The sequence below is a fragment of the Myotis brandtii genome, unplaced genomic scaffold (assembly GCF_000412655.1).
Source record: "Myotis brandtii unplaced genomic scaffold, ASM41265v1 scaffold145, whole genome shotgun sequence".
Classification (NCBI taxonomy): domain Eukaryota; kingdom Metazoa; phylum Chordata; class Mammalia; order Chiroptera; family Vespertilionidae; genus Myotis; species Myotis brandtii.
Window position 1 is genome coordinate 436,902 of NW_005355204.1, and position 25,751 is coordinate 462,652.

General features: G+C 52.0%; 1 protein-coding gene and 1 pseudogene across 1 annotated transcript; both read left to right on the forward strand.

Annotated features, from left to right (window-relative positions):
- Window positions 1–1,566, forward strand: part of LOC102259663 — a 4,812-nt pseudogene extending 3,246 nt beyond the window's left edge.
- A 7,962-nt stretch (window positions 1,567–9,528) lies between these two features.
- Window positions 9,529–25,536, forward strand: NOM1 (nucleolar protein with MIF4G domain 1). Its single transcript, XM_014535566.1, has 12 exons — window positions 9,529–9,546; window positions 10,028–11,155; window positions 13,216–13,343; window positions 14,871–15,066; window positions 18,031–18,354; window positions 20,204–20,314; window positions 21,030–21,194; window positions 21,928–22,049; window positions 23,050–23,182; window positions 23,838–23,969; window positions 24,261–24,370; window positions 25,212–25,536. The coding sequence occupies exons 1-12, from the start codon at window positions 9,529–9,531 to the stop codon at window positions 25,384–25,386; spliced, it is 2,742 nt and encodes a 913-aa protein (XP_014391052.1). The 3' UTR covers window positions 25,387–25,536.
- Window positions 25,537–25,751: the final 215 nt, after the last annotated feature.

Below are 25,751 nucleotides of genomic sequence, written 5' to 3' on the forward strand. Positions count from 1 at the left end.
GCCAGGGGACAGGCCTAGGTTCTCCCGCCACGCGCGGGCCGCCCCAGCAACTACTTTTTAAAGGACCCTTAAACTCTCCAATGTCCTGAAAAGGTTGCAGTGTGAGTCACTGAAATGATCAGAATGGTTTCCCAGAGCGGACTCAAGACCCAAGTGACAGAGCAGGGACGCCCAGCCCTGCGGAGAGGTTTCACACGTGTGCACTGCAAGTAACCCAGGAGCAGTGCGTTTCATGGACCTTCCTGCCAGACCCTGCCTGAATACACAACCACCTGACAGCAAAGCCTTCCACAGAAAGAGCAAAAACAAAGTCAGTGACAACAAGTCATGAGAAAGCCTACATAACTAATGAAATCGGCTTAACTCCTATCAGGAAGGTAAGGTGTACCTGTGTTAAAAATGTAACGACAGCCCGACCGGTGTGGCTCAGTGGTTGAGCTTCGACCCATGAACCCGGAGGTTATGGTTTGATTCCCTGTCAGGGCACATGTCCGAATTGTAGGCTCAATCCCGAGTTGGGGGCGAGCAGGAGGCAGCCAGTCAATGATTCTCATCATTGACGTTTCTATCTTTCTCTCTCTCCCTTCCTCTCTGAAATCAATAAGAATATATTTTTAAAAGAAATGGAACGAGCACGCCTCCTCGCTACCGCTCAGCTGTCGGGCCACCCCCCTGCGGCGGCGGCGGCCCCGCCCCGGCAGCACCTGGCAGGACAGTTTTAGAGACAGTCTTCGATGAAGTCCTCCTGGCAGGTGTTTGGACAGTGGCGATTCTGCTCATCTGACCGCAATGAAGAGGCCTGAGTTGGGTGTTACCTTAACTCAGCCCCACTGCTGGTCGCTTACACAATTTTCAAAATGTGTGTTCATGGACGCAGATACCCTGGTCCTCGCAAATATTGATGATCTTTTTGAGAGAGAAGAATTGTCGGTGGCTCTAGCCCGGCTGGCCTGACTGCTTCAATCCCAGAGTCTTTGTGTGTCAGCCTTCAGTGTAAGCGTACAGCCAGCTGCCGTGGCTGCTTCCGAGCAGGTAGTTTTGATGGTGGGGACCAAGGTTTCCTGGACATGTGTTTTAGCAGCTGGGCAACAACAGCTACCAGACAACACCTGCCATGTATTGACAACCTAAGCAGCATTTCTGTATGCTCCTACCTCCCAGCATTTAAAGCATTTGGTGCAAATGCCAAAGTTGTGCATTTCCTGGGACGAATCAAACCGTGGAATTATACCTATGATCCTAAAACAAAAAGTGTCAAAAGTGAGTCCCATGATCCCACCATGACTCACCCTGAGTCCCTCAGCCTGGGGTGGGGCACCTTCAACACCAGCGCTCACCCTGCCGCAGCGCCCGGCCTCGTCTCAGACCCCCACCCACACCTCAGGGTGGAAGATGTCTGGGAGCCGTGTCACATTGTCCCCCGGGGAGACCCCGGCTACGGCACAGCCTTTTGTATCCTCAGAAAAACGGAAGGAGAAGGAGAGGTGGGAACGGGGCCAGGCTGATGACATGGGAGCAGATTCCTTTGCCAACATCAAGAGGAAACTTGCCGCTTACCTCCAATAGAAACACTGCACTTGTCCATGGACACATCCCCTTCACGGGCACTTTTTCCTCATACTGACCATCTAGAGCTGGCTCTGTTACAGCTGCTAGAGGCTTTCACTACAATTCATCAGATACGGGGTTTTTGTAGGACAAGTGATAACTGAGCAGAAGTGATGAGGTAGCAGTTGTTATATGGACAACGGCCTGTTTTTTAAACCTGGGCTTATTCAGCTGATGCTTCAGAAATTCTGTGATGCTGATTGCCAATGTACGTGGTGAGGGAAACTCAAACTATTAAGATGGCTGTATCAGCTCTTAAAATGGGCGGAGCCAGGGCCAGACCAGTCCCCCTGCAGAGTGGGACTGGTCTCTGTCTCTGGCTTGCGTTGCGCCTTCGTAGGCACGCATTTCAGAATTGTCCAGGGCTGCCCGCGTGATCATGGTTCTGCTTTGAGGGGAAGACAGCCTGTGGCACTGCCGAGGGATTTGTCAACCCATCAACACATGGCATTAACCACCTTCTTCCCTCGCTTTAGTGTCTGAAGATGCCCCAGTTTTCCGTGTACAGGAGGCAGCATGCTAAATGCTTCTGTTCAGTTCTGTATTTCTGAAAACAGCAGTAGCACCTTATATGAAAAATAGACTTTTCACCATGAAAAAAGAAAAGGAAAGAAATGGAACAACATAACAGAGAGAGAGAGAGAGAGAGAGAGAGAGAGAGAGCACCCTGGCCTGTGCTGCTAAGTGGTTAGAGCATAGACCTACACACTGAAGGGTCTTGGGTTCAATTCCCGGTGAAGGGCATGTTCCTGGGTTGCAGGTTCGAACCCTGGTCCCCGTGGGAGCATATGCAGGAGGCAACCAATCCATGTGTCTCTCACATTGATGCTCTCTCTCTCCCCTTTTCTCCCTCTTTTACTCTCTCTAAAAATCAGTGGAAAAAAATATCCTTGGGTGAGGATTAACAAACAAATGTAACAACTGACCCTTAATTCATGGGTCTATAGGTGACACGCACTGAAAATGAAGCTGGCATCTATATACTAGTATATAAAAGGCTAATATGCAAAGTGTCCCCTCAGGAGTTCGACCGGGAGACCAGGAGTTCAATCACTCGCTATGACGTGCATTGAACACCAGGGGGCGGCACAGAACATGGTGGGCAACCAGCAGCGGTGGCGGGGCGCTGAGGGAGCGAGGGAAAGAGGAGGGGGGGAGGTGGGGAGGCAGGGAACCTGATTAGCCCTGATTGCTGGCCAGGCCTAGGGACCCTACCCGTGTACGAATTTTGTGCACTGGGCCTCTAGTCTCTACATAACAGAGAAGTACTGAAAACAGGGAGAAAGAATGGAAAGGCTCATGAAAATCAATGCTGCCCTGAGCTGAGCCAGGAGGCGTGCCTCTACCTCACTCAGACGCGGGAGCTGACCTGGGGCCACGCCGGAACAAAGGTTTGCAGGGGCTTTGGTAATCGAAAAAGAGATGGATAGCCATAACGAAAGCCACGCCATTAATAAAAAAGGGATCAATGACACAGACAAATATGCTTACAGATCATTGCCTCAACTTGAGGCCCGAAGAGGCCAGATGCATCACTGCTTTCACATTTATTTATAGATCAGAGTCTTCATGTGATAAACAGTTGGTTTGTAAACTAAAAACACTGAAAAATCACAACATATAACTATGACTTTCTGTCATGTGGCGGACAAGGTCAGGTGCTGAGCTTGCCCGACAGCTCCTGCCTAACAAACAACAGGCCTGGGCCCTGGGGACAAGCTCAGCCAAGGGCGAGGGTCCCTGGAAGCCGCTCCCACGGAAACGTCCTTCTCGGGTCTCACCGGACGGACGGGCTGCAGCAGGTGAGCGCTGTCCCAGCTCCGCCGGGACCTTGCAGCTCTTGGCTCAGCTGCTCCACAGATGATCACGTTCCCAAAGGAACAGACTGGATGCGGTGGCTCTGAAGTTCATTGCTGCCCAACGTGATCTCAGTCCTTTGCTCCCTTGTTCATCCACCCTTGGAATGCCTACAGTGAGCCAGGCTTTGGGCCCTGGGCCCTGGGGCAGGAATGTGCTGCAGGACGCAGCAGGGACAGACTCCGGGCTCCTCCCTTGGTGAGGCAGATGCAGGGTCTGGCTGGGAGCCGGTGATCCCAGACTGCCCAGCAGAGAAGCGTAACTGGGAGTAGGCTGACTGCCCGGGACGCAGGGGACTGTCTCAGCAAAGGAGGGCTGGTCAAGCAGAAGAGGGGAGAGTGTTCTAGCCAGGGGGTGGGCAGAGGACAGTCCGGGAGCATGAGGCTCGTCTCTCCTGCCCACCCGGGTCCTGCAGAGGGGGACAGGCTGAAACTGTAGGAAACAGGCCTCTGTGGTCCATCCTCAGCATAGTTAACTTTTCATGGAGAAAACTAACAGCATGCTGCCAGTCGGTTACCGAATTTCCCCCGGGCAAACAGGATGTAGGGAGGAGGGGGGAGGGTATAAGAACAAAGAACTGTGTACATGACCAGCAGCACATCTTCCAGAAAGATCTGCCACAGCTAGACAAAGGGAGGTGGAGGCAACTAGAAAAGGCCTCAGCCCATTTTTTAAAATAACCCAATAGGAGACAATAAGACCTAGGTGATGTCCTCGCGGGAGAGAGGGACTGTTAACCCTATAGTACTCAGCCAGTGAGGACCCGGGGAGCGATTCTTGCACATTAGGAATAAATAGCCTGGGATCGCTGCTCCCTGTGCCTGTGCAACTAGACACCGGATCTTGCAAGACCACACTCAAAGTCTCGTTTTTGCCACTTCGTGTCTCTCACAGAAATGAAGGTGAAGGGGTCTTGTGTCCCAGACAAGGCTGCATACTTGCCTCTGCAGGTACAGGGAGCCACGGAAGAGTCTCAAGCCGGGGAATGGTGAGGAGAGGCCTGGGTTAGAGTGAGCCCTCTGCTGGCGATGGGCCGGAGAGGACCCATGGGAGGGGCTGCCCAGGATTACGGTCAGAAGGGTGGGCCAAGAGACTGGGTAGCACCCAGGGTCTACCCAAATGTTCTCCATGAGGATTGATGGGATGGATGTGTGGGAAGACACCTGGGTTGTGGCTCGGTGGCTGGCTGGTTGTGGGAACCACGCCAGAGTCGTCGGACAGTCAAGGGAACTCAAAGGGTAAAAGGCCTTGTTGATAGTACGCCAACAGCCAAGGCCACTCTGAACATGGGAATCTTAATCAGAATGTTCAAAGCTAAGATACCGTAAGCAGCTGCAAGGCCACAGCGACCTCACGGTGCACTGTGCTCTTCTATAATCCCAGTGATTGATGTCATTACTGAGTAGAGGCCTCCTTTGTCTCATGGTATAACACATGGTACTGACCAGCTAGAGGGGTGTGCTGGAGAAGCTGAGGCAGGCTCAGAGGGTGAGGCTCCTATGTGTGCAGGAGAAGCTGGAGAGGCTGCAGAAGCTGCTGAGGCAGAGAGCTCAGGCGCCGCTACGATGGGAGGCGGTGCGTCTAGGGGCTGTGTGGGCTGCTCAGATAATAACTGTGGGTGCAGAGACTCTACTGCTGTGTGGGAAGGATATGTATTTAGGTGTGCGGCTGCCTAAATGGGACTGCTGTGAAGGACTGTGGTGTCTGATGGCTACATGTCCACTGGCTTCTGCACTAAAGACTCTCTTATACACCCACAACCTCTCATGGCTTCTCCATCTAAGACCCAGCATCCAAGAAGGTCCAGTCCCTGGCAGAGGGGCTTGGACCCAATAGTTAGTGCAATGGACAGGGTTTGAGAAGGAACCTGGTCACAATTGGCGTAGTCGAGCAGAATTCAGAAGAATCTATGGGCTCAGAGCAGCTGTAGCTGTTTTGACACTGCTGAAGGGGGCTGAGGAAGGGGGTTTAGGTGGCCTTGCAGCCTAGGGCCCCCCCACTCCATCCCCTATCACAGGGCATCTCCATGCTGACCTTTCACCTAGCAAATGGGCAGAGGTGAAAACCCAGAGACAAGTCTATGAAGGAGGGGGCGTGGGGAACAGGCTGTCACTCCCAATTTGAGTATGAGCTGGCACAGAAGTGGATTAAAAATTTGGAATTACCTGTTAATTAAAAATATAGATTTATATACTTTCCCTAAGCAATTTCTAGGATGATAGCCTTGTGAAACACTGGCGCGGTCCTGCAAACACACACACACACACACAGAGGGATGCTGGCTATAGCATGTTTTAATAGTGCAAAAAATACATGTATTTATTTTTATTTTTTTGTTTTGTTAATTCTCACCTGAGGATATTTTTTTCATTGATTTTTAGACAGAATGGAAGGGAAGGAGGGAAAGAGAGAGAGACAGAAACATCAATGATGAGAGAGAATCACCGATTGGCTGCCTCCTCCATGCCTCCCACCAGGGATCAAGCCCACAACCTGATCATGGGCCCTGACCAGGAATCGAACCATGACCTCCTGGTTCAGAGGTTGATGCTCAACCACTGGCCACGATGACCGGGCAATATGTTGAATCTTAATCCCCAAGGTGATGGTGTCAGGAGGTGGGGACTGGAAGGTGACTAGGCCATGGGGGCGGCGCCATTGTGAATGTGGTTAGTGCCCAGGTAAAGGAGCCCAGGGAGCTCGCTCTCCCCTTCCACCGTGTGAGGACACAGTGAGGAAACACTGTCTATGAACTAGGATGGGGGTGCTCACCAGACAGGGAATCTGCCCAGGCCTTGATCTCGGATTTCAGCCTCCAGAAAGTGAGAAGTGAATTCCGCTGTGTAAGCCACACAATTTGTGGTGCCTGTTACAGCAGCCAGAATGGACTAAGACACTGAGTAAAGGTGACACTTTGCATTGTATATTATATTACTCTTAACAGAGCATTCATGCTGTTATTTTTAAAGAGCCAGTAGGCAGAGAACCAAGATGGCGGCGTAAGGTACAGACCTGTGCGTGCTGCCTCCCACAACAACATCGAAACTAACCACTATAAGACAAACAGTTGTCATTCAGAACCATGGGAAAGCTGGCCCAGTGGAAGCTCTACAACTGGAAGGAAAGAAAGAAGAGCATTGAGACTGAGTAGGAGAGGCAGAGGCCCCAAGAACGGAGGTACGGTGTTGTGCGCCAGGCGGGCTGCAACTGGATGCGCGGTTTTTTTCAATCGGAAGGGGTTACAAACTCCCGAATCCGCTGAGCTTGTTTGGGGCGGGATTCTGAGGTCCCAGACCCCTACGGGGAAAGGCAGGACGGCCTTGCAGCGGGTCGGAGAGCAAGAGTGGCTGTCTCACGGAGCTGCTCGCGGCACTCGGGGACGCGGAGACGCGGAGACGCACAGTCGCACAGTCGCGGGGAGACGCGGAGCCGCAGAGACGCCATTGCCCTTTGCTCCGCCCTGGTGATTCCCAGAGACCCCGCCCTACTCAATTTACATCCCCGCCCAAGCTGTGTTAGTGGCACCAAAGGAACCACCTGCGCTTTTGCAGCCCAACCCAACAAACTGCAGATTTCAACTCCTCGCATACATAAGGGACACACTCAAGAAGCAGAATCAGGTTCAGAGGAAGCTGAAGCTGGACCCGGCTGGGCCGGTGACATGGAACCGCTGTACCAGCAAACGCACAAGCAGGCCCACCAGATCCAGTCTCACATGGGACGCTGGGAGACGGCAGACAAGCAGTCTGTGCACTTAGTAGAAAACGAAATCCAAGCAAGCATACCAGATATTCAGCCACCAGGAACGCCTGGAGATTTTGTCCAGCAAGGAGCCGCCCAACAAAGGACAGAATGCCAAACTTCATGTTGACCAGTTAAAGTATGATGTCCAGCACCTGCAGACTGCTCTCAGAAACTTCCAGCATCAGCGATACACAAGGGAGCAGCAGGAGAGACAGCGAGAGGAGCTTCTGACTCACACCTTCACCCCCAACATGGGATGCGGCGCCCCCTGTGAGGCTGCGATGGCCCCTGCAAAGCTGCAATGGCCCCTGCAAAGCTGCGACGGCCCCGGTGAGGCTGAAATGGCCCCTGTGAGGCTGAAACGGCCCCTATGAGGCTGAGACGGCCCCTGTGAGGCTGAGACAGTCCCTGTGCGGCCCTGTGAGGCCGAAACGGCCCCTGTGAGGCTGCGACGGCCCCTGGGAAGCCGAGAAAAATACCACATGATCCCACTCATTTATGGATAATAAAGATCATTATAAACTGATGAACAAAAATAGATACAAAGGCAGAGCAGCATTGAACAGACTGTCAAACTACAGTGGGAAGCCGGGGGAGGGTTGTGGGGGGGGAGTAAGAGATCAACCGAAGGACTTGTATGCATGCATATAAGAATAACCAATGGACACAAAACACTGGGGGGTAGAGGAGGCCGGGGGAATGTCAAGGGGGGGAAAAAGGAGACATATGTAATACTCTTTGTAATACTTTAAGAAATAAAACAAAATTAAATTTAAAAAATAAAATAAAATAAAGAGCCAGTAGGCAAAGCCCCAACCAACAGTTTTTTCCAGGCTGGGGAACAAGTGTCTGTCCGTCATTCTGACCCACCTGGGTCAGTCCTGCACGCAGCAGGGCGATCTTTTCCAAATGCAGATCCATTTAGGCTGCTGCCCCCCACACTCTTACCCACTTGTCCACTTAAAACACTGAGGTTCCCAGTGCTCCCAGAATAAACACAAAACCTAGTGAGAGTCACCAGACCTTTCACCCCTGGCCCTGCCCACCTCTCCAGCCATCTCTTGCATGCACAGACACAGGTAGGAACACACACACACACACACACACACACTCATGCACGCATGCATGCACACCAGCACTCTGGCCCTGCCACCTGCCTTGTTGCACACCTGTCAGCCCCTGTGTCATGAATGGACTGTTTCATGTTTGCAACCAGCCCTTTCACCAGGACCAGAGAAGCAGAACTTCCTGTCCACCAACTGCCCCGAATGCCTGGAGAGGGGGCCTGGGGAGGGCGCTGACATTCATTTACTGAACAGCTACTGTGTACCAGACCCCATTCTAAGCACTCTGTGGGAATAAATGGGCTTAATTCATTTGGTTCCTGTCAAATGGTGTGGCAGAAAGGGTGACTGACTCCCTCTTCCCAATTAGCACCAGAGAAATCATTGAATGAGAGAGAGGCATGGGCTCCAGGGTGTAACGACAGGAGGCAGACCCTGCAGAGACAGGGTGGGGGTGGCGAGGGTGCTGAGTGTATGCAGCACTAGAGGAGTGGGCACAGATGGAGATGAGCTTTTGTTGTTGTTGTTCATCCTCACCCAAGGATATTTTTTGCATTGATTTTTAGAAAGAATCAATGGATTCTTTGGGGAGGGGGAGAGACAGAGAAACATAGATGTGCAAGAGACACATTGTTTGGTTGCCTCTGGCACGCGCCCCAATGGGGCTGGGGATCGAGCTTGCAACAGAGGTACGTACCCTTGACCAGAATTGAACCCGAGATCTTTCAGTTCCCAGGCCAATGCTCTAACCACTGAGCCCCAGCTAGGGCGGAAGATGAGCTTTGTCAAGGCTATTCTTGCCTCTCCCTTGCACAGCCCTGCATACTGGTCCCCAGGCCCTCTGGGCAGAAATCAGCCATGGCCCCACCAGTCGGCATTGAGATGGGAGGTACCAAGGATGCAGGGGCAGGCCAGTGCCCCAGGCACCCCCACCCCCCTCCTGCTCCAAGCCCACAGACTGCGGGCTGCAGCTGGGAGTTCCTTCCCCCACTGGCGCTTCTCTCCAGGAGCTTAGGAGACTGTGGTCCAGGCAGGTGGGCAGCGACCAGAGCTCTCCACACTGAAGCTCGTCCAGCCTACGGGGCTCCAAATACTCATCCCCAGAAATCAAGGTGCGGGCAGGGTGGGCTCCTCCTGGGGCTGCAGGAGAAAATCAGCCCCGGTCTCTCCCAGCTGCTGGTGTGGCCAGCTATCCTTGTTCCTTGGCTTGGAAACTGACACACACACACACACATACCCACGCCGTCCCCGTCGCATGGCCTTCTGCCTGGGAGTGAGTCGTTTTCCCTCTTATAGGAACACCCTACTGCAATTAGGGCCCCTAATCCAAGCCCTCCTTTGAGCTTGATTACATCTGCACAAGCCCTTTCCCGAATAAGGTCACTGCTCCCATAGGCACGGCCTCGGGGACGCTGGTTCACCGGTGCATGTCTCTCCGCAGAGGAGTGAATGGTGGAGCACCCCCAGGAGAAGCATCACACGGCATCAGAGACATGGAGGCCGGGCGTGAGTGGACACGTCTCAGAACACAAGCTGAGCACGAAGATCCCCATCAGTACACGGAGGAGCAACAGGGCAGTTTCCTAGGGCATGCTCTCACCCGGTAAAGCGCCCGGTGAAGACTCCCGCCCTGCGACCAGCACGGCCCCTCCGAGGCAGGGCGTGCGGAGCCTCCACCACGATCTGCGGGGCTTTCGCGTGGGAAGTGAGGCCGCGTCCTGCACCCGGCTTCTCGGTTTACAATCCGTTCTGAGACTGGGACACATTGGCTGCGCGGTTCCCTGCGCTGCCGCCCTCCTGCCGACGCGGGGAGTGAGGCCGAGGACGGGGGCGACGCGGGGAGTGACTCGGAGGACGGAGGCGACGCGGGGAGTGAGGCCGAGGACGGGGGCGACGCGGGGAGTGACTCGGAGGACGGAGGCGACGCGGGGAGTGAGGCCGAGGACGGGGGCGACGCGGGGAGTGACTCGGAGGACGGAGGCGACGCGGGGAGTGAGGCCGAGGACGGGGGCGACGCGGGGAGTGACTCGGAGGACGGAGGCGACGCGGGGAGTGAGGCCGAGGACGGGGGCGACGCGGGGAGTGACTCGGAGGACGGAGGCGACGCGGGGAGTGAGGCCGAGGACGGGGGCGACGCGGGGAGTGACTCGGAGGACGGAGGCGACGCGGGGAGTGAGGCCGAGGACGGGGGCGACGCGGGGAGTGACTCGGAGGACGGAGGCGACGCGGGGAGTGAGGCCGAGGACGGGGGCGACGCGGGGAGTGACTCGGAGGACGGAGGCGACGCGGGGAGTGAGGCCGAGGACGGGGGCGACGCGGGGAGTGACTCGGAGGACGGAGGCGACGCGGGGAGTGAGGCCGAGGACGGGGGCGACGCGGGGAGTGACTCGGAGGACGGAGGCGACGCGGGGAGTGAGGCCGAGGACGGGGGCGACGCGGGGAGTGACTCGGAGGACGGAGGCGACGCGGGGAGTGAGGCCGAGGACGGGGGCGACGCGGGGAGTGACTCGGAGGACGGAGGCGACGCGGGGAGTGAGGCCGAGGACGGGGGCGACGCGGGGAGTGACTCGGAGGACGGAGGCGACGCGGGGAGTGAGGCCGAGGACGGGGGCGACGCGGGGAGTGACTCGGAGGACGGAGGCGACGCGGGGAGTGAGGCCGAGGACGGGGGCGACGCGGGGAGTGACTCGGAGGACGGAGGCGACGCGGGGAGTGAGGCCGAGGACGGGGGCGTGGAGCAGGAGGACGCGCCAGAGGAAGAGCCGCAGAAAGCAGCGGCAGAGGGGAGAGCGAAGAAGAAATCGGGCGGAAGGAGAGTCCGGTTTGCGGAAGACGAAGAAACGAGTGAAAATTCCCGGGAGGATGTGGACGCAGCCGTTCAGGTAACGAGTGACCAGTCCCTGCTCAGTGACGAGGACGGAGCGTGGAGCTCGGGGCACAGCGGTGTATTTGGCCTGGGAGGGTAGGTCGGCTCTGCCTGCTTTTCGTGTAAGTTCCCATAGTGAAGCGCTAGGAGAGGGGTGCCCTAGAGGCCTTTCATCCCGGGACTAAACGGCCAGTCCCCCGGGTGCCCTAAGAGGACATCTCCCTCCTGGTCTCCACACCTGGCTGGGCCCCTCCCCTTGCTCCGTTCCTGACCCCCCTCCCTTGCCTGCCTTTTCCTCCGGCCGCTCCGGCTGCTCTGCTCCGGGGAGTCTGAGGCGCCAGCACTCACTTCAGTAGCCTGACACTGCAGGCCCGGTTCACCACCTGTGCCCTCCCTGCCCGGCGTCAGTGGAAGTCCCGCTGCCTTCTCACCACGTGGCCCCTTACCCACAGTTTTGCTTTTTGTGGATTGTCACCTGCTGTGAACCATGGTCCAAAGATAATTAAATGAAAAGTTACACAAAGAAACATTTCATAAGTGGATTTTTAAAATATATTTTTATTGACTTCAGAGAGGAATGGAGAGGGAGAGAGGTTGATCGGCTGCCTCCTGTACGCCCCACAGTGGGGATCGAGCCCGCAAACCAGGCACGTGCCTGACCAGGAATTGAACCATGACCTACTGGTTCACAGGTCGATGATCAACCACTGAAGCGCGCCCACCGGGCAGTTCGTAAGTTTTAAGTTTAAATGTTCGGAGAAGGGTGATGGAATCTCATGCTGTGCTCCATCCAGGAATCACCCACACTCTTTGCTACCCACCTTTGAGTCACTGAGTAGCCGTACGGTCCGAGTTTTCAGATCAGTTGTCATAGCATTGCATCGCTTGTGTTCAAATAGCCCTACTTCACTTAATGGCCCCAAAGTGTATGCATAGTGACGCTGGCAATTTGGATGTGCCAAAAAGAAGCACCAAGCGCTTCCTTGAAGGGTAAAGGTTAGTACTATCTGCAGTTTCACGCATCCACGGGGGCTCGGAACGGATCCCCTGCCAATAAAGGGGCCGCTGTATTGTATCATCTTCCTCTAAATAGATTACTTCTGCTTGCAAGGCTTCTCCTCACTTTCTCACTGGTGTTTATCTAGGTGATGTCCACGTCCTCTGACTCTTTCCATCTTCGGCAGCACGCTGCCTTCCCTTCTCTCCCTGGTACCTGTGGCCCAGCGCTTTGTGAGCAGGTCCGAGTGCTGCAGTTCCTCTTAGAACGTTATTTCTCACTAGTCTTGGTTTTCTTCCCCAGGCCGTTGAGGTCATTGGCGTACAGTGTGAACTAAGCGTTTCTCAAGTGTAACCGTTTCCATGTACATCAGTGCTTTCGCCAGTAGGCTTAAGTCACTAACACCAAGGGCCGTGATTATAGATGTTTCCTAAAGGCTTGTCCCTCGGGTGCCCAGGGAGTGTTGGCCAGTGATCACAATTTGTAATCCTTGCAGTTGATACGCTAGGAGCTAGTGAGCAGTGGTTGATTTTGATTTTAGCATGTAAATTTAGATACTAGTTTTCAACAAGTTGGAAATTACCATTTTTTTTACTGATTTTTAGAGAGGGGAAGGGGGAGAGAGAGAAAGAAACATTGATGTGATAGGGAAACATCAATGCATGCACCCTGGCTGGGGATCAAACCTGCAACCTTTTGACGTATGGGACAACACTCTACCCAACTGAGCCACCTGGCCAGGGCAGTTTGGAATTATTTTAGAACACTTTCCCTACAAAACTGGTGGTACATTTGGTGTTTGTTCTGTCCCCAGAAAGTAAACGTGGGCCAAGTGTAGAATGTAGGGCTCTGTCCGCAGATCAGAGGGACACGGCCAGTTCGCACTACAGATGGAAAACAGAATGAATGGGAGACGTATTGACAGCGCCAACGGTGAGCCCACAGGTGCAGAGGGGCGCTCCGCGGGTGCTGATGTTTAGTAAGCAGCTGTCAATGGTTACAGCTCTGCCAGTTCTGTGAGCGCAGCAAAGGGGGTTTGCTCAGTGTACATTTTTGTAACTAACTTCTGTCCTTTCTAGCAGAGTCTTTGTGAAAATGCGGGAAAGTATCTCCCCCCTCATGTGCTGCGAGCTGAGGAGACAGTGGCTACCCAGAAAAGGGAAGAGAGAGAACGGCTAAAGAAGCATGTCCAAGGCCTAATTAACAGGTAACCCCGAAACACTGTTACATTGTCACTGAAAGAGATTGTCTGTTTTCTAAAAATACAGCTAGCCCGGCCAGCATGGCTCAGTGGTTGAGCGTCGACCTATGAACCAGGAGGTCACAATTCGATTCCCAGCCAGGGCACATGCCTGGGTTGTGGGCTCATTCCCCAGGGTGGGGTGTGCAGGAGGCAGCTATCAGTGATTCTCTCCCATCATTGATGTTTCTATCTGTCTCCCCCTCTCCCTTCCTCTCTGAAATCAGTAAAAAATGTATTTTAAAAATAAATAAATATACAGAAACTATCCCAGGAATTAAAACACAGTGAGGGGGCAGGACTGTGGCCACTGATTGGCTTATTTATTTTTCTTTTTTTTAATCCTCACCTCTTCTCTTTGGTACATTGAACCTGTCAGAGTTTAAAAGCAATGCAGGTGCCCACTTGGTTATTCTGAGAAGTCCTGGAGCAGGGGCAGCAGGATTGGCCCTCTTCCCTGCAGAGCCAGTTCATGGTCCAAGGTGGCCCTCCAGGCAGGAGCGTGGTCCTCCACCCCAGGCTCATTCCGAGTGTGTGTGTGTGTGTGTGTGTGTGTGTGCAGCTCTGCAGTGCCACCCCATGCTCAAGACAGAACAGAGCCAGTGCCCATGGCTCTCCTGCTACCACTATCGTCCCCGCCCCCCATTGCTTTTTAAAATTTTTCTTTCTGATGAAAACAAAACACTTTCCATGGTGCATCCTGAAATTTTGCTTGTTGTTGTTAATCCTCACCCAAGGATATTTTTTTCATTTATTTTTAGAGAGAGTGAAAGGGAGAGCAGAGGGAGCGGGGGGCCGTGCCCCAACCAGGGCTGGGATTGAACCTGCAACTCAGTTACGTGCCCTTGACTGGGAATTGAACTCACAACTCTTCAGTGCATGGGCCAGCGAACGCTACAACTACTTAGACACACCAGCCAGGGCAGAACATAGTGAGCACAGGTGCAGTGCGTAGCTTCCGTGTGCACATGATTCCTTCCTTCTCCACCCAGGAAACAGGGCAGCCTTTCCTCATGTTTAGGAGCCCGAGATTTTCATATCGGCAGGAAAATGGGATGTGGGAATTTTTCCCAACAGCACATACTGCCGTGCAAGGATGGCTCCCTGCGGACCTTGGGCAGGGTTCCCGTGCAGCATCCTCAGCACCGTCTGGTCTTAAGGGGGCCCAGTGTGTCCTCCACTGGGGACGTATGGTTAGCGTGCAGGTGGAGCATCGGTCTTAGGGGCAGTCCTGTGTGTTCACTGTGGCTGCATTTCAGCCGGAAAGGAAAAACCGCAGTCACGGTTTTGCAGGGTTCCAGAGGACTGTGTCCTCCTCGTATATGCGGGGCTGTTGGGGCAGGGTAAGCATTGTTCGTGAGGCAGCGTGTCCATGAACTAGGACGTGGACATTGGTGGTATTGAGAGCTTTTTCTGTTGGTTTTTTTAACTGCCCTAAAAAGTAATTCCTAATTTGAAACGTCACTGCAGCTCTGTCTTTACAACTGTCTGCAGGTTGAGTGAGCCGAACATGGCCTCCATCAGTGGGCAGCTGGAGGAGCTGTACATGGCCCACAGCAGGAAGGACATGAACGACACCCTGACGGGCATCCTCATGAGCGCCTGTGCTCCGGGCACGGCCATGCCGGGCAGGCTGGTGATGGAGCACGTCCTCCTGGTCAGCACCCTGCACCACACAGTGGGCATCGAGGTAGGCTGCAGCGGGTCTCAGCGGTGCCTGCTTTAACGGCCAGCAGTCTGGTGTGTGTCATATTCTAAACCACATCCAGAAAATACTTGATTTTGGTCAGCGGTTGCCTTTGTGCGGGGTTCATCCTAACAAGTGTTTGTTATTTATTAGTTTATCTTCCTCTGGGCTTACGTCTCGGACTTGCCTTCATTTTCCTCGTGTTTCCCCTGGAACACTGACTCATTTCAGGAGTTCAGAAGGCAGAGGGGGTGTGATCTTACCTCTGAGGTGTTTGTACTGGTTGGAAGATCTTTTTTTCTTTCTTTTTTCTTTTTTTTTTTCATAAGTAAGAATGCCACCAGAATGTCAGGTAAAGCTGGACCCCCGTGAGGAGACAGTGACAAGCCTAGGCTTGGAGCCAGCAGGCAGGCCCAGACCTCGGTGCCCGTGTCCTCATCTGAGGCGGGGCTGCGGCAGCTTTTTCTTGTGGGGTCCTGCACAACTCTGGTGCCTAGTCAGTGCCGCTGAGTGTCCTTGTCCCCACCCCTTCATCACCCTCCAAGTCAGCACCCCATTCCCTCCATGTGGCCAATCCCAGGGTTGTTGAAGGAAGGGGTCTACTTCCAGAGTGCAGACAAGGGGAGGCGAATGGGTGGTGAGTCGGCCATGATGCTTACTTAGCGGGTGGGGTTTCTGTGCAAGGAAGAACTTGGGGATGCCTTTGGGTCTTTGTGTGGGACAGTCTTAATGGTGGGTTTGGTTTCTTTACCTTCTGATAGCCCATCCCGAGAACAGGCCTGGCCGCAAAGCACCGCTGCAGGAGGCCCAGTGTGATCCAGGCTCCATGTCCTCGCTACAGGGTCCTTGTGGTCTCCCAGCGGGATACTTAGGGCAGACGTTGATTGGACCCCACTTTGCAAGTTCAGCAAAGCCAGAGGAGCTGTGTGATGTCCCAGCCCATGAGCTGGGGCAGGGCAGGGACATGCTTTGGCTCCAGGGCCAGCTGTCGCTCACAGCCCTGGTCTTACAGCCATTTCATGTGCTGGTCTTTGCTCTCTCAGTCCCAGTCTGGAGAATCACTGGGGTTTACAGAGCGGGGCTCTTACGGTACCACACACAGACTCGCCACAGTGAGTCTCCTTTGTGGTGTTAGGGTCCCACAGTGACGGCAGTGTGGGGCAGAGGCTACCCGCGGCCAGAGCTCGGCTCCTGCCCCTGTTTCTGCCTCTACAGTTGGTCTAGCGAGTTTTACCAGTAGCGAGCGTCCTCGGGAGCCTGGATACGTGCTCATTACAGGTAGTTAACTTCTGCCGGCAAGGTGGCACGTGCAGGGTGTGTGGGCACCAGGGACGCGGGCAGAGGACAAGCTCAGGCTTCATGTGCACCGGTTGCTTAGGGAGTCGGCCTTCTGAAGTCAGGGTTTTGTTTCTGAGAGCGACTCATCCTCACCACGGCGAGTCCCGCTCCTCCCTGCAGAGTGTGACGGCCCGGGCGCCTTCCTCCTGCCCTGTGTTGCCACGACTTGGCGCTGTTCCAGGACTCCCAACCCCCAACCCCCACCCTCCTGTGTCTGACCAGGATCCTCCACAAACCAAATGGTTTTGCCTAAGACAGAATTTCACTGAGTCATAAAAGCCATAGACGCTGACCACTGGACGTGAAAACATGAGGTTATTGGTCCACTTCTCAACCTTCACACATAGCATGAAGGACACCAGAAAGACTTGTTCCAGGGAAGCCATTATGGTGCTTCAGCTAATGGCGTCCCCTGAAACCTGTGCCAGAGCGATGAGCTCTCCAGATGCCGCGCCCATTAAACTCCAGTTCTATGGGGCCAGGAAGGTCCTCATGGGTCCAGAGTGGGTCACGAAGCCCATGGCGTGAGTCACTGAATTGCTCTTGAGCCACTTAAAAATAAAACATCAGATTTGTGTTAAAATCCCATTGGAATTCATGTATGTGCTTAAATAACTTCAGTAACATGAACAGTATTGCTATTTTTAAATGCTACACTAAGTTATATTTTATTTTGAAGACATCAAATAAGTTGAAAATTTGATATAATTAAATCCATTCCTGTGTTGAAAACATTCAATTTGAGTGTATTTAATGCATAACATAAATTAGACCCAGCACCCAGTGGAGGTCAGTGCCAGATCTAATTTATGTAAAATACTGCAGAGGCTGCAGTAGAGATGGTCTGCTTGAGACCATTTCCAGTGATGACCATGTGCAAAGTTGGTTTTTTCTTGATGTCTTCAGAATTTCTCGTTTTTAAGTTATATTTGAACATAATGTAGTAGTCATAGTATGCTCCTCAAGTTTATCTTTAGTGATGGAGTTTGAGTGGGGAGTTGACAGGTTAAAATTATTTATTAAAAATATTTTCATTGATTTCAGAGAGGAAGGAAGAGGGAGAGAGAGAGATAGAAACATCAATGATGAGAGAGAATCATTGATCAGCTGCCTCCTGCACACCCCCTAGTGGGGATCAAGCCCGTAACCCAGGCATGTGCCCTTAACTGGAATTAAATCTGGGACCCTTCAGTCCGCAGGCCACCGCTCTATCCACTGAGCCAAACCGGCTAGGGCTAAAGTTATTTATAAACTAAAGAATATCCCCAGTCCATTGGCACTCATCTCTGTGGAGTCATCGTTCCCTCCTGCCCATCAGTGCTTTTCTCTGGAGTCTTCTAACGTTTAGTTTTTGCACTTTGGCAATGAAATGTGTATATTGACCCTAACCTGTCTAGTTGAATTCACCTGCACCCACAATTTAACCAGCCCCACTAACCTGCACCCCTCCCCCAGGGTTTCCTGCTTCCACCTCCTCCTCCAGGCTCAGCCTGCGCTTCAGAATGAGTGCTGTACTGACTCTTTCAGCATAAACATTTAAGCTTTTTCAAAAGAAGGATCCCTGAGAGTAACTTGCTGCCACGATTGTCAGGTGTTGGCGATGACATCTGGTCTGTTTTCTTTGTGCAGGTTGGAGCTCACTTTCTGGAGGCCGTGGTGAGGAAGTTTGATGACATCTATAAAAAGGGAACCGAGGGCAAAGAGTGTGACAACCTATTCACCATCATTGCACATTTGTATAACTTCCACGTGGTACAGTCTCTCCTCATCTTCGACATTTTGAAAAAACTTATTGGAACTTTCACAGAGAAAGATATCGAACTGATCCTGTTAATGCTGAGAAATGTGGGCTTTTCCTTGAGAAAAGATGATGCTTTGTCACTTAAGGAACTAATCACAGAGACCCAGGCCAAAGCCAGCGGGGCAGGCAGCAAGTTCCAGGACCAGACCAGGGTACGAGGGGTCACTCAACCTGCTTCCTAAGTGCCTAATGCTCAGAAACTGACCAGCACTTAAAAAATAAGTGTTTGGGGTAAATATTACATTTCATTTCCTAGCAATCTGTTATCTTCTGCTCCTGTGATTTGATGGTTTTATCAATATGTGAACGAACCTTGTTTCTTTACTAAGAACTGAGGTATTTTGTGAGTTTAATAATCAATTTATTTAGCACTCATCCATTCAAAAAATGCTTACTGAGAAAGGCCACGGGGCTCGGGGCTCAGGTGTCAGCTCACCTGGAGTTCAGGCTCAGCCACTTAACAGCAATGTGACCGGAGTCTTCCAAGCCTCAGTTTCCCCTTGTAGAAAAAGGGGTGAGCATGGTTCCTACCTCATTTTCTATTCTGCAGATTCAAAGATAGAGGAGGGCACAGAAGCCCCGGTTCGTGTGGGGCCCATAGGGGAGCAGGGCAGAGGCCATTGCAAGGACTTTGGCTTTTATTCTGGAGGCACCTGAAGGGTTCTGAGTGGGAAAAGAACATGGGAAGTGTTCGCGCTAATGTCACTTTGGCTACAACGTACAAGAGGAAGGTGGTCAGGCAGGGACACGCCCCTGCAGGGGTCAGAGACAGCAGTGGCAAGGATCAGCTCAGCTGTATGGACGTGGGTGTGGGAGTCAAGATTGACCAGGCTGGTGTGGGTGGGAGGGAAGCAAGGAGTGGAGGGGGTCAGTCAGCCCAGGTTCTCAGCTGGGGCCTTCAGTGGACAGCAGCACACACAGGAGAGGACACAGGCTCAAAAGGGAAGACTGGCTGGTTTCTGAAATCCCGAAATGACGGTCCCGGGTTCGCTGGGAGGTGTGGTCTAAGCCCTCTGAGGAGGTCCTGAGGCCATGGTTGCAAAGCTGACAGTCAGACATTGGGGCTGCATGGTCGAGAGAAGGAAGCAGGAAGGTCACAGGAGCCAAGCAGGAGTGTTCTGGAAAAGAAGTTGCCCCCGCGTTGAGTGCCCAGAGGTCAAACTTAAAACACAGAAGTCAGCAGAGATAGGAAGTACACTCGTGGTTGCCTAGGGCTGAGGGTTGGGGGAATTGGGGTGTGCCTGTTAATGTGTTTTGAGATTCTTTTCGGGGGGAGGAGTGATGAAAATTCTAAAATTGTGGAGATAGTTGCACAATCCTGAATATACTAAGCATACACTTTTAATAAGTGAATTTATGGTATATGAATTATACCAAAGAAAGCCAACATTTGCCCGCCTGGCGGGGCTCAGTGGTTGAGTGGTGACCCATGAGCCAGGAGGTCACGGTTCTATTCCTGGTCAGGGCACATGCCCAGGTTGCAGGCTTCATCCCCAGTAGTGGGTGTGCAGGTGGCAGTATATCAATGATTTTCTCTCATCATTGATGCTTCTATCTCTCCCTCTCCCTTCTTTGAAATCGATAAAAATGTTATTTTTTAAAAAGTCAACATTGGAGAAATCTCAGAAAAGGGTTTCTGGGAAGTGTCTGTAGTATTCTAGCAACTTTTCTCTAAGTATAACATTTTCAGTTTAAAAGTTGAAAAAATAAAAAGGCCATGAGTAGGGAAGGAATGGCAACAGGAGGAGTGACTCAGAGCACAGGGCCGGGAGTGGGCAGTGGAGCAGGAGAGGGAGCGAGATCTGTGGGTAGTGGTCAGAGCCCAGTGGAGGTCCGTGCTGGATCTAATTTCTGTTAAAATACTGCAAAGGCTGCAGTAGAGATGGTCTGCCTGAGACCATCTCCAGTGATGGCCACGTGCAGAGTTGGTTTATTTATTCCCAAGTTGAAAGGTCAGTTGTTTAGACAATTTGAAATGATGTTTTCTCTCTTTTTTTTAAGATTCGGTTTATGCTGGAGACGATGTTGGCACTGAAGAACAATGACATGCGGAAAATTCCGGGTTATGACCCTGAGCCTGTAGAGAAACTGAGGAAATTGCAAAGGGCTTTGGTAAGTCACTTTGATTGTGACTGGTTTGAGCCTCCATGTGGACGTGAGCCCAGCATGGAAGTCTGGGAGGTAGTTGGAGCTGTGAGTCAGGTGCCTGGCCTGGTCAGCAGGAGTTTGTGTGGTGAGACCCAGTGAGTGGCCGTGTGCAGGGAGTCCCTGGGAGTTAAGCATCCCCGAGACTTAGCCTGTAGTGCTGGACTCGCCTGCACATCGGAATCACAATAGAACCTTCTGATGACTTTAGAAGGGGGCCCCATCAGGACCAGAGGCGTTTCAGCACGGAGGAGGGGGCTTGTCTATTTAATTTAAGCTCCCTGGGTATTTTTTACATGAGACCCTGTCAGGGCGAGTCTGCCCTTTCTTTAGTCAGATCCAGAACCACTGACTCAGCAGACCCCAGGCCCCTCTAGGTCGTGTTCCCACCACCAGCCAGACGGAGCTTCCCTGTGGCCTGAGCCTGAGCCTCTTGCTCTGCTGTGACAACATTCCAGAGACAGCGGGCGGGGGGGATGGGCCCGCAGACCTCAGACACGGATCCTGGGAGAGTGCCTCTCACTTGGCATTATTCCACATGGTGACGTCCCAGTTGTCAGTGACTCATCACAGTGTGCACGCAGCAGAAATGCCATTGTCAGACACAGGAGGCTGGGGGAGGGGGTCGGCAGACAGACTGGTCCATCTGAAGCGTTTCACCAGCTCCTTTTCCTCCCGTCAGGTGCGTGGCGCCGGCTCGGGCACAGAATCTCAGCTGCGCGTGTCCTGGGACAGCGTCCTGAATGCCGAGCAGACGGGGCGCTGGTGGATTGTGGGGTCGGCCTGGAGCGGGGCCCCCATGATCAGCAGTCAGCAGAAGGCCCCGCAGAAGCCACTGGCAGGCATGGTACGCACCGAGCTCACCTCGACCAGGCGTGTGGCTGTCCCCACGGCGCCTCCCTGGCTCTCCCTCGAGTGGCCACCTTCCTCTTTGTTGGATGGTATTGAGATGGGCAGACATGGGCTTATTTGCAGACCTTGTAGAAGTTGGTACTATTTTGTGATATGATTTAATTCAATTTCTGTTGTTACTTTATAAGGGATTTGTTTCAAGTCCCAAAACACGTTACATGAAAGAGTTACAAGCTGGATGAGGGCACAGAACATCAGAACACTTGCAGACAGACCGGCTCTTGAGACAGACACATTGCCTCCCAGGAAATGTGGCTGCTGGGCACTAACCCGGAGCTCAGATTGGCAAAATTCTGTGCACTTCTTTATACTTTATACTCACTGAAGTCCACATGTTCTTTAGTTTCTTTTTTCCCCCTGAAGCCCTTTTTCTGTCCCAGGATCCCACATCACCACTGCTCTTCTGGCTATGGCCACTCACCTCTGTCATATCTCCTTGTTGCCACGGCAATCTCCCACGCCCAGTGTGTTCTCGCCTGGGGAGTTACCCAAGAATAAAGATGTTGCATTTACATATGCGTGCCTACAGTTTACAGTTACGCTTAGGGCAAGCCACAGAATCATACACATTATTTTTTAGAAACTAACTCTACCGACTGCAGCTTAACCAGAGTCACAGATCTCATTAAAACTTGAGTGACCCACATCTCAATCGTCCCCCTTTTCAGGTTAGCGCCAAGATGCTGGAACTCGCCCGAAAGCAGAGAATGAACACTGATGTCAGGAGAAACATATTTTGTACGATTATGACTAGTGAAGATTTCTTGGACGCATTTGAGAAGCTTCTAAAGTAAGCATTGTGTGAACGCGTGGCCCACTTGAACAGATGTTGAGGGAGTCAGAGGAGCTGAGGTTGCATCTGGGGTCAGGCTGCTGGGCCGGCCTGCTCCTCCCCTGGACCCAGTGTCTGGGCTCAGCATCCTTGTTCTTACCCACTTGCTGCTCGTACTTCCAGGTTATAGTACATTTTCATTAAAATTTAGGTGAGCCCTGGCAGGTGTGCTAAGTGGTTAGCGCATCAGCCTGAGCACGGAAGGGTCTCGGGTTTGATTTCCTGTCAAGGGCACGTACTTGGTTGGGGTGCGTGTAGGAGGCAACCAATCGATGTGTTTCTCTATCTCTCCCTCCCTTCCTCCCTTCCTTTCAGACTCTCTAAAAATAAGTGAAAAAATGTATCCTCAGGTGAGGATTAACCAAAAATTATTTTCAGGTGACCAGCTGGCAGTTCTCAGTGGCTGCTGATTGTCATGAATTGCTTAAAATCTCCAGATTACATTTAAAATGGTCTGGTATCATTTCTGTAGTTAGTTGCAATAAGATTTAAAAAGTGCCTGTGCAAGGCACTCCTAAAGAGAGTGATAGGAATTTTCCTTATTTGCTTCAAATTCAGAATGAAATAGAGGGAAATAGTACAGGACTGGACACTTGTCTGAACTGGGCCCTGCACTGGAAGGAAGCGGGCTTCTGTGGGAAGTCAGGTCGATGGCAGGAACCTGGCGATGAGGCTCACAGTCCAGTGCTCGTCCTGTTTCTTGTCCCTCGGGAACCAGTGCCAGGCCTTTGTAGCTGGCACAAGACTCACCAATCGGTGTCGACTCCATGGTCACCACGGCCAGAAACACTAAGGCCGGGGACAGGACCCCGCCTGTCGCTCCTGCCTTGTTACCCCACCTCTGCGCCACTCCCTTTAACCAAACTGCCAGAGAGGTGTGGCCCTGGAAAGGCCTCTGCCTTAAACCTGTTGAGATTTGGCAAATTGAAATTTCCCCGTTGCTGTTTGTGTTTTGTAGGCTTGGGCTTAAGGACCAGCAGGAAAGGGAAATAGTCCACGTTCTCATGGATTGCTGTCTGCAGGAGAAAACATACAACCCTTTCTACGCCTTCCTGGCCGGCAAGTTCTGCGACTATGAGAGGAGGTTCCAGGTAACTTGTTAGAAGGCTGACAGGTCCCTGCGCTCCGCTGTCCTCTAAGCATTCTGTCAGGCTTGGCCCACCCCAGGTGGGACCTTAGGTCCCCGGGAGAGGAGCTGACCACAACCAAAGCCGTGTCTGCCATGTTACCTTTCTGGGCACAGGTGAGGGACTGTCACAGCCCAGTAACCGGCAGAGTGCTTCTGGTGCCGCACCAAACTGTCTTTTTCCAACGTTCCTGCTGCCTTGAGGGGCGTGTGGCTGTCTCCTGTCACCTGTGCATCAGAAAGGACAGTGGAGTTGTCCTCAGAGTCTTGATTTTTAAGATACTACAAATGAGTGAATAAGCAGAGTATCTTTAGATTGTATTCTTTTTTTAAAAATATATTTTTATTGATTTCAGAGAGGAAGGGAAAGGGAGAGAGAGATAGAAATGTCAATAATGAGAGAGAATCATTGATCGGCTGCCTCCTGCACGCCCCACACTAGGGATTGAGCCCGCAACCTGGGCATGTGCCCTGACCGGAATCGAACCAGGGACCCTTCAGTCCACAGGCCCATGCTCTATCCACTGAGCCAAACCGACAAGGGCTAGATCGTATTTTTAGTCATTTGTTCTAATAACTTGTTGCGTTTAAACTTTTCTTCTTTTCCGTTCTTACGTTAGATGACGTTCCAGTTCAGCATATGGGACAAATTTCGAGACTTAGAGAACTTACCAGCCACCAACTTCTCCAATTTGGTTTATCTGGTGGCCCACTTGTTGAAGACAAAATCACTCCCACTTTCCATTTTAAAGGTTTGTCAGATAGATGGAACTACTGAAAGCAATGACAGTGATGACAGTTGTTTATATTTGGTGCTTAAAATTCTGCTTGTGCTTTTGCTCACTCAAGTCTAGAAATTAAGTGCCTGCTGGACACCCCCCACCCCCCACCAGCAGTGCGTAGGCTTTCCGTCATTTTATAAAGCTGGACGTAGCCTTATTTAACTCGGGGGGGGGGGGGGGGTGTTTTACTCTATTTAGAAATTATTGGAAAAGTTGACTAAATCAATGTAACTTTATTTTTCTTCCTATCCTGACTGTTAGGTGATTGAGTTCAGTGAATTGGATAAACCCAGAGTCCACTTTTTACGAGAAGTGTTACATGTGCTGTTGATGGGAACAGAAGCTGAAGACATCTGTTTCATTTTCGCAAGGTATGGTCCCAGCTGTGCTGACACATCACACATCGTGGGAAAGAGAGGGCGCTGTTCCCACTTACACATCACTCCTCACTGGTAAAAGCAAGGTGGTTGTACTCTGCGTCTACTTAACCCCTAGAGTGCCGGGGAGCGCGATCGTGCTCCTCCTGTCTTTTGCCAAAAGTGCCGGGAGCACTATCGAGCTCCTGCTGCAGTGTCACTATTAGATGCTAGTAGTTCACTCTTTTTTGACAGATGGCACCTAAGTGCAGATTTACAAATGTAGTAAAGGTTTCCTTAAGTTTTTGAATATGTAACTTCATTTACTTGCGATTCATAATTTTTTTCCTAAACTGCTGTAAAATCAGCAAAAATGCCTTGGCGATTTTAGCATAGTTCCTAGGATATTGGTTGGCATTCAAAGGGTTAAGTCAGTTTTAGTTTTAAGCTAGTACAGTATGTTATACATTAGATTTCGGGAACAGGAAACCTGCCTGATAGCAAACTAGTAATGATTTCTTGCAAATAGGGTATGTTAAATTCTTCCTTGCAAATTCTTTTTATTTTATTTTTTAGAGAGGAAAGGAGGCAGGGAGAGAGAGAGAAACATCGATCAGTTGCCTCCCACATGTGCCCCAACTGGGGATCGAACCCACAACCTAGGTATGTGCCCTGACCAGGAATCAAACCTGCCACCTTTTGGTGTACGGGACCGACGCTCCAACCAACTGAGCCACACAGGCCTGGGCGAGAGTTCTCTTTTTAAAAGAAATAGTTTGTCTCCCCATCCAAGACTTCTAGAATGGAGAGCTAGGTAGACAACTCGTGCCTGACAGTTTGTACGATTTCTTTCCAGGGTGTCCGACAACCCAAAGCTGGGTGTGCTGCGCGAAGGTTTGAAGCTCTTCATCAGCCACTTCTTGCTAAAGAGCGTGCAGGCGCACCGCAGTGCTGAGGAGGCCAGTGCGCTGCGGGAGCGAGCCGAGCTCGCCACCAAGGCCTTGCAAGGAAGGCCTTCGCTGAGAATGTAGGGACCTGTCTGCCAGGCGCCCTTTTAACCCAAAGGCCGGTTACTCTGCTGGCTATAAAAACTGGGGAGAGCCATATCATGGTCTGTTGTATTTACAGTATTATATTTTGAGATGATTTTTGATCCACGATTATATTGTGTGTGTTGTAAACCAGTTTTGTCAGGGCTTGTGCACCTGTGTGTGTGTGTGTGTGTGTGTGTGTGTGTGTAGGAGGCATGGGCAGACACACTGGACAGTGTTCTCTGAGTAACAAGACGAGGGTGAGTGCAATGGGACTTGTGTGGTTCTTGTTTTTCATAGACAAGATGGGCCACTAGAGGGTGCAGTTATAAAGAAATTGACATGTTTTTTATCTTTCTAAACAT

Excerpts from the sequence above, each read along its gene's own strand:
- NOM1 (XM_014535566.1), top strand. Across the intron at positions 15,067-18,030 it reads ACCACACAGTGGGCATCGAG|GTTGGAGCTCACTTTCTGGA; the intron begins GTAGGCTGCAGC and ends TTCTTTGTGCAG. Across the intron at positions 20,315-21,029 it reads GGAAATTGCAAAGGGCTTTG|GTGCGTGGCGCCGGCTCGGG; the intron begins GTAAGTCACTTT and ends TCCTCCCGTCAG.